Below are 8,426 nucleotides of genomic sequence, written 5' to 3' on the forward strand. Positions count from 1 at the left end.
AGTATATCGTTATATATATAAGTATATTATATAAATATTAAAGTTTATTTATAAATACATATATACTGTTAACGGCACAAACATATTTATGTCAGCACGAATAGTTTTCATAGACTGTATGTGTGTCTATCCGACAACTTTGCTTACAATTTGCTTTATTGTTTGTTGGGGCTGGTCAAAAGTCGTGTCTGTGAGGTTTTGTTGGGATCGATAGTATCGTTTGGTTTTTCACATTCCGACAAAGTAAATCATCTGCAGCTTCGAGTGGGAAAACGCTCTTGTGTATACGCCTCTCACATACTCTTACTTCTCACACAGGGTACGAATACTGTCAATGTGTTTGGTGACGGCTTGACTCTCAGCACAACAGTCGGCTTTACATACGAAAGCGGAGACTGTGTAGACAGCGTTCATACTGAAAATCTGTCAAGTGTAGGTCAAGATGGACTGACAGGGACTATGCTGATCCAGGACATCGAGCCTGGAAGCTTGTATCTCTGTGTAAACAATACATTCGTTGCAACAGCGGCAAATGGGTACGCCTTGATCGTGGAAGAAGAAGAGACACCGATCGCTCCTTTGTGGGCTGCTTGCTTGCTCATTTTCGGCTTGCTGTGGTATGTATTTGTATTTATCTGGATTTTATACTAGTTCCCTGCCTAAGGTTTAGATCCAATCTTTTTTCAGCCGTACACAGCACGTGGCTCTCAACAGACTTTAGTGAAGCCACCGTAGTCTGTATTGGTACAATTTGCTGCACATACTCGTTACTAGTAGAGTACGGTTTATCTGAATGCCGACTGCGTATTTGATTTGTTATGAATGTAAATTTGTCCCGTAAAGCACGTCTCGTGTCCACTTCACCCATCTGCACTGGTTCGCAACATTCTTCATCGGCCGTTTCCAATTGCTAGCATGTGCGCACTGCATTATAGGCTTGCTTGAGAGATCATGCGGCGGAGAGGAATCGGCTTTGTGGGCTATTCAAGCTTATTTACGTGATACGTCTTGCCGCTACGTCTCTGCAGTATGCTCAGCTATATTTATCCTTGCTTCGACTGCTGATTATCGAAGTATATTGCATTTGGGCGCTGTGTTTGGGCGATTGTAGCGTTGTATGTTTTCACGCTAATCAAGTTGCTGCATTTCATCTGTCGATTCAACAGCTTGTCAGGTTTGTTTTCCGGGCTCAATTTGGGACTGATGGCACTCGACACTACCGGGTTACAAATTATTATGAAGGTTGGCGAACCACAACAGAAAAAATACGCAGAGACTATCTACCCTATCAGAAAACACGGAAATTTGCTGCTCTGTACGCTACTCTTGGGTACGTATACATCAATCTTTTATTGCAATGTTGTTGTTGCCCTAGTCGGCCGCTTCCAAAAACATATGTACGCGTGTATATGTGAATTCATGTCATGCAGTTAAGGCAGTGACACAAACGGCTGCTTCATATTCTTTATTTTACATATATCACTCAGGTAACGTCCTTGTTAATAACACGCTGACTATAATATTGGAGTCAGTCATTGGCGGGGGCGTAATGGCCGTCATTCTGTCGACAGCGGGAATCGTCGTGTTTGGAGAAATCATTCCACAATCAATCTGTACTAGGTATGAGTTTATTTGCGACATTCGCCCATTGAGTATGCTTACTTGCATCTATATACACGTGCACTGCTATGGCAATTTTGCCTTTAGTCTATTTCCCATCTACATCGTTCTTCTAGGTATGAGTATCTGGATTTTACTTTGGTGAGATAGAAGTTGCGTCCAATCACGGGTACAATTCTTGCTGCTGCTGTCACGACTTCATGAGTAGATGTCACGATATATGGCTTGAGCTGTGTGTCAAGCTACTTGTATAGTTCAGAAGATTTTGTATGACATTGGCTCATCGAAAATCTGAGAGCGAACATTCACAGTTGTATGTTGTAAAATTCTCAGTTGATATATTTGCCCGGCTGGCAGATGCGCCACGAGTTTAATTTATTATATGCTAGGTCTTCAGGTTTTGGTTTTTGTTTCGAGTCTTCAGGTTTTATTTTTTGTTTCGAGCTCATCTCATCAAGCCACATTGTTATGTGCGGACATAATCAATTCTCTCATTTCAACTCAAGTACTCAAACTTCTGCTTTTGTCTTTCTTTCACCAACCGTTTTAGGCATGGTCTCTTTGTGGGCGCCAAGACAATCTACATCACCAAGCTCTTCGTCATGCTCATGTTTGTCATCGCATATCCCATTAGTAAGGTAGGTTAGCGTCAGTCATTGTATCAGAATTGTTGTCATGATGTGTTCCGCACATCGCGATATATATCACAAATACTTCCATATGATATGACAAAGCGCAAGAGTGAGACAAATACATCGGTGTTGGATGTTGACACGAATACGAATTCCTGACAGTCTCCGATCAAATTTCATTTTGTGTTCAAACCAAAAACTATTCGGGGGTACAGGATACACCAACATTCTAGGTACCAGCTATTTTAAGTAGCGCAACGAGTTTGTACACTCAATACTCTTCATGAAGTTATCTAAGCTTTGTCCTATTTCTTGAACGCTCTCTATGCAGATATTGGACTGGGTTCTGGGTCGTGAGTTGGGAGTGATGTACAGTCGGCGCGAACTGAAGGAGCTGGTGCGCTTGACTGGCTCACAGGTCAATCTAAATCAGGACGAAATGGCTATGATTGGTGGAGTGTTGGATTTCACCACTAAAACCGTTGGCCAGGTACAAGATTTACCTCTCGCTGATATTAACAAGTAGTCTGCACATCGCGTACACAATTCGTAGTATATACTTGTCATTACGAGTTCCACATTCAATGCGATTTTCCCGTTAAATGGGTGTCGGACCCTATCAAGGGACAACCATCTCAGGCCCGCTTGGAGAGCAGTTAGAGCGTTGAGTAGAAACAGCTCCTCATATGCTCATTCGGGTGCTTCTGGAACAAGAATACACACGTGTATTTGCTCGAAAGCCCGTTAATCACAACCCCTTATACAGCTCGTCATTTTTGGTATTGTACCGCACACATACTGCGTACGGTCTACTTAGAGGCGTACGGTATACACATATACCTCCATTGCAGTGTGCCACAAGCTCAAAGTTCTCACACGCCTGTTTCGTTCAGATCATGACACCGATGCAGGATGTTTTCATGATCGAGATACACGCCAGGCTTGACTTCAAGACGCTCAAACTCATTGTAGAGAGTGGACACAGTCGAGTGCCTGTCTACGAGAACGACTCTTATGGCATTAAGAAAATAGTCGGTAATTTTTGGTTTACTTTGTCTTATGGTTTAATCGCAACGAAACTGTACGTGGCACATGCACAAAGAACAGACGCATGTCACATGCCCAATATACAATATACACTTAATGAGTCAGAGGTTTCCCGTGTACTCCGGACTTTGGTACTATTGTAAGATGGCGCTGCTTCGAAATACTTTTTTTTTATCATGGCGGTGCGTCCGATTGATTTTCCGGGTTTCGTATCTCGAAATACCACAAGTCTATGAATACATGAAATCAAAAATGACGGCAAGTGCTGACACCCTCGCCTGCTTTTGATGCTGTGTCATGTCGTACAGGAATCCTATTCGTCAAGGATTTGACGTTTGTAGATCCGGACGATGAATTGCCGCTGTCCACGGTTATCAAATTCTATGACCGCACGTTCCAATACGTGTTCGACGATACTAAATTAGGTATGTTTGCAAGTGATTATAACATATAGCATACATTTTTAAACACGTGTACACATTGGTAGCTTCCACGTGCTCAAGCTAAGACAAGTTTGCGCAAATCTCTAGTTTTGAAGCGCCATGGCACACATTTAAATGTACAATGTGTTCGAACCCAGTGCATTGCGATCAGTACCCGGGCTGTGCTGTCTTTCTACGCTATAACTATCACAACATCATCACCTGACGTTCGTAAGAATCCAAACTGTGCTACTTTCTTACCATCATTCTATCCTCACAAACACAGATGAAATGCTCAGCACCTTCAAGTCTGGACACTGTCACTTAGCTGTAGTGAGGAAAGTGAACGACGAAGGTGAAGGGGATCCCTTCTATGAGAATGTCGGAGTGATCTCGCTCGAAGACGTCTTGGTATGTGTAATCGCGTGGCTGTGTTGTGTATAATCGAGCGTGGGGTTTGAACTTCGCGCGAGCAGAAACAAATATTCTCAAAAGTTATTATATTCTCGTGTGGACACCTCAAAATATTATTTTGTGGCGATTTGATGGCTATTTGAGTATATGCGAATCAGATTTAGTTATACTTGGTTTTACGCACTGCATGCGGAATAAGTGCACCAAATACTTAAGTGTTTGTACACCACCTAAACTATTGAGGTTTAGTTGCCGATATTAGAGAAAGTGGAACGGCAGCTAAATGCAGGGGCCGAAGTAGCGTGCGAGAATTGGTCGTATGCGGATCCTAAGTTTTGCTAGGCTGTGTATATTGTGTGTAAGGCATTCTTTGACGCGCATCGTTCTGTCGTGAGAATCTCGTAGTAGGTTTTCGCGACCTGGTGTGTCATTTAGGGTTCTCAGCAGGTGCTGTACCTTGTGTGCAGCAACTCTCCTTAGTAAGCTCATGGAGAAGACGGCTGGTTACCGAGCAGAGCATGCGCATTGGTTGATCGTCAACTGTGCTCTTGGGTTTATATGATGCTTCATCGTTTCCTTAAATACACTGTTCAGTAACGCGACCACACACTCGCGGCAGCTGACTAGACCCTCAACCTTATAAACCTTCTTTTTTATTGAATCATAGGAAGAAATTATTCAGTCCGAGATCGTAGACGAGACAGACAGAATTACCGACAACATAACACGCAATCCCGTCCCCAGGGGTGATGGCAACCCTCTTCGCCTGGGTCATAAAGATCATGTATGTTTACCTATTGAGCATTGCAGGATGTATGCTATCCGTGCTTGTTTCGGGTAATGTAATTGTACCTTTGAAGTCGAGAGTCTATTTGCGGAACGTGAATGAGAATGTACGATAAATGACAGTTTTGAAGAAGGCACAGGCTTACGTTTCATAGGTAATAACATGCGCGTGTGTATATGTACGTGTGAGCTTCTCCTATCAGTCGGAGATCAGTATGCTTACTTGTGAGTGGGGAATTGTTATGTAAGAAAATATGAAAATGTAGAGACTAAGAAACTATGCGACTGTTCGTGCAGAGCACTGTTGGTACTTTTCCGTATCGGCGTTCCTGTTCAACAGTGGCTGCTGCTATCGCTTTAACTCCTTATTGAAATCTTGACAGAAATTATTCACATTTACACAAATATTGTCTTGTTTATGCTGCGGGTTTTGAGTGTCCGCTCCCATGTAGCTCAGAGCTGCTAGTGTTTCTGATGTGTGTACGCTACAGTCACTGAGTGCGTGAATTCAGGCGTGTCCTGTATATATTTGCAGCACTTCTGTCAGCTGGTAACTTGGTAACCGAGAAACTATGTAACTGCTCTGGAAGAGCACCCCCGGTAGACTTTCGTATCAGTGTTCTGGCTCAGCACTTGGTGGGAAGTTAGGTTGACTCTTTGTACAGGCTTATCGCATAAAGGTGTTACGCAATCATAGCTCAGGCACATCCTCCTCCTTCACGAGCCTAATATTTCATTCGTAAATGTACTGATGCGCCTCACCACGGCACGTATCTCGGCCATACAGGCATCAGCAACCAATCTCAGTGGGGGGAAAGTTCAAGGTCAAACTTTCGACGACCTTTCCGGTAGAGGAAGTGACCAACAACACGTGTCCAGTCAGTTGAAGTTGGCTATACTGTCGTTCCTAACAACATCTTTCGATCTCTTTGGCGAGAGTACAATGACGCGTGCCATTGCTCAGCGGGTGATCGACAATGCAATGTACAGAAAATTTAACAGGTAATATCATGGCGACGATTGTATCGTGCTGTGGTGATAGTCAGGCTTTAGTTTTGGATTCGAATATTTCGGTGCTCTGTGCTCTTCTCATCAATTTAATTTGATTGGCGCTTTGTGCATGAATGATACGCCTTCTCATTGAAGTATGCAAGCCTTTTATACGTTTACTCTCTCATTCACTGATTGCGGGTGCCATGCTTTAGTATGCCTGGTTATTCACTTCTTATCAACACTCAGCACTATATTAGCTATACACGACAAACATAAGTTTATTGCATGGTCAATGCATATCAAATTGTATCCACACACGACCCAAGAAAATTTCTTCCTTGATGTTGCAGATTAGACGGCTTGGCCGACACTGCCAGGAGGGAGGGTGGGCCAGAAGCACACGACTCTCAGACTATAGAGCGAGCGCGCAGAGGTGTGCTGTACGAGTCTGGGAAAAAAACTACTGTGTTCACTGTGATCCTCGAGGGTAGGGTTAGAGTCATTACAAACACAGACGGTCTCACATTCGATGCTGGGCCATTTTCCACTCTGGGTATCCAGGTACGTCGTTACCCGTAGTGTGTAGCCTTGTTTTTTTTGTTTGTTTTGATCATAGCCAGAAATGCATTTATGCCCGTAAATTTGATCGTTCGCTTCTGAATAGAAATACAAGTGTTTAAATAATGAATATGTATGGAGTGTCCAGATATCGTCGGTCTATGTGTGATACGTTCGTGCGGAGGCTTTAGCATGTGGCGGGTGCTATGCTTTTACTGGAAGCTCTGTGTGTGTTGTACAGGGTGGGATGAGTATCTTTCATAGACCATTAGTGATATGACAGCCAGGTGCTGTTTGATAGGGCTACCTCGTTAGTAAACTGGAAAAGCTGACCCTGTTTTCTTTTTTCTTTGTCGCCTGCCCACCAGACCACCACTTTCCACTGCCTATGTTTAGTCTAGCCACTGTAGTTATGGCCTCATGGACTGGCTCCATGTTGCAAACACGCATATTGGGACACAGCAACATACTGCTCCGTAATTATTTATTGCGGGGTTTAGTCCCACATGCTTGGTCTCTGATGTTCCATTTCAATTCCACCCACGCGAGAAAATGTACCATTGCCTATGCCTGACATTTATCGGATGTTAATTGGCACCCCAGGCGCTATCGCAAGGTGAATATGTCCCCGATTTCCGTGCCATAACGGACTTGAGCGACGGTTTACTGATGCAAATCACCACGGAGGACTACAAGAGAGCTATCAATGCAAGTAAGCTGCAGCGTACAACCAGTCAGCTGCTGCGATCACCACAGCCTCAAATGCGCACGAATTCGGGCATGACCCCCGATAAAGTGGCCTCAATCGGGGCTGATACTGCAAGCGAGGTGCATTCCCAAAGTAAGGGCTCTTTGTGCAAAGAGAGCGCTATCATGAGATGCGATGAAGACGAGAAAATAGAGATGGTGGACTTAAATGAATCAAGTGCGATCGATGCGGAGAGTTTAGGGGATGGAACTCGTATGTCTATTGAGAGCGATTTGAACAGTGTTTTGAGGGTGAATGAGTTGAGACAAGGCGGTAGCGGGGTAAGTAGCGATGGCGATTCTACTGCGAATCTGACTGACGCTGTAGCTATCAATGTGTGTAATGTGGCCAAGACAACCGACGATAAACTGATATAAGAGTGGATTAGGCGAAAGAACGGTGCTAGCCACGGCCCAATTTAGTAGTGTGAAGATAGTGAAGAGAAGAAATCGGCAGTCACGGAACTGTGTGTAGTGTATCAGGATGATATTGACAAAATATATTGAAGGTGAAATATCCTTGCCAGTACAAGTGGATATAGCGTTCACCACACAAGAAAGGTACACTTATTATGCTGGTCGTTTAATAGTGTTTTGAATTCAGCATCAAATAGAAGATTTACGACTGAGAAATTCCAGTTTATTCTTTCAATAGGCAGATATGGATAGAGTCGAGACAATAAAACCAGGCGCAAGCGTTAAAGACCTGGCGAATTCAGCAGCTGTGCTCAAAGCGGTAGCGGATTGCGAATCCAACTGTCTTAGGTTTCATCTGTGTTTTAGGAGGCTATGCTATATTTTGATATGAATCGATTTTTAGGCCTCGACTTCGGTGATTGTGGTTTACCAAGGACGTGTTTCTGCAACGTGGCTAATTATTCTCAAGGATCATAACCCGAAGCGTTCGTATTTGTCTATTGTACCAGTTCGAATTGTGACACATGGTTCTTATAATCATGACAAACATCAAGCCTTCTAGAACTATCATAGTGAGGGACTTCCGGAACCATGATGTATATACAAACTACAAAATGAGAACCTTTCAATACATCCCATATCCATCTACTAATCATTCCAATGTTTTCTATACATTAATGTATAAAACATATATATATATATATATATATATATTATTGGATATATGTATTTACACACACACACACAACACACACACACACACACGCACACACACACACACACACACACA

At 43.3% G+C, this 8,426-nt stretch overlaps 1 protein-coding gene across 2 annotated transcripts; it reads left to right on the plus strand.

Moving 5' to 3' along the window:
- Positions 1-316: 316 nt before the first annotated feature.
- Positions 317-7,976, plus strand: SARC_12215. Of its 2 annotated transcripts, none has more exons than XM_014293683.1 (12): positions 317-617; positions 1,167-1,330; positions 1,488-1,620; positions 2,171-2,258; positions 2,584-2,742; positions 3,146-3,287; positions 3,608-3,724; positions 4,008-4,132; positions 4,803-4,919; positions 5,709-5,923; positions 6,265-6,475; positions 6,841-7,976. In XM_014293683.1, exons 1-12 carry the CDS (start codon positions 460-462, stop codon positions 6,871-6,873), a joined length of 1,662 nt encoding a protein of 553 aa, XP_014149158.1. In that variant the 5' UTR covers positions 317-459; the 3' UTR covers positions 6,874-7,976. The 2 variants fall into 2 exon arrangements, with proteins under 2 accessions (XP_014149158.1, XP_014149159.1); XM_014293684.1 differs by having other exon boundaries at positions 7,076-7,976.
- Positions 7,977-8,426: the final 450 nt, after the last annotated feature.

Source organism: Sphaeroforma arctica (assembly GCF_001186125.1).
Source record: "Sphaeroforma arctica JP610 unplaced genomic scaffold supercont1.2149, whole genome shotgun sequence".
In the NCBI taxonomy this organism is placed as follows: domain Eukaryota; class Ichthyosporea; order Ichthyophonida; genus Sphaeroforma; species Sphaeroforma arctica.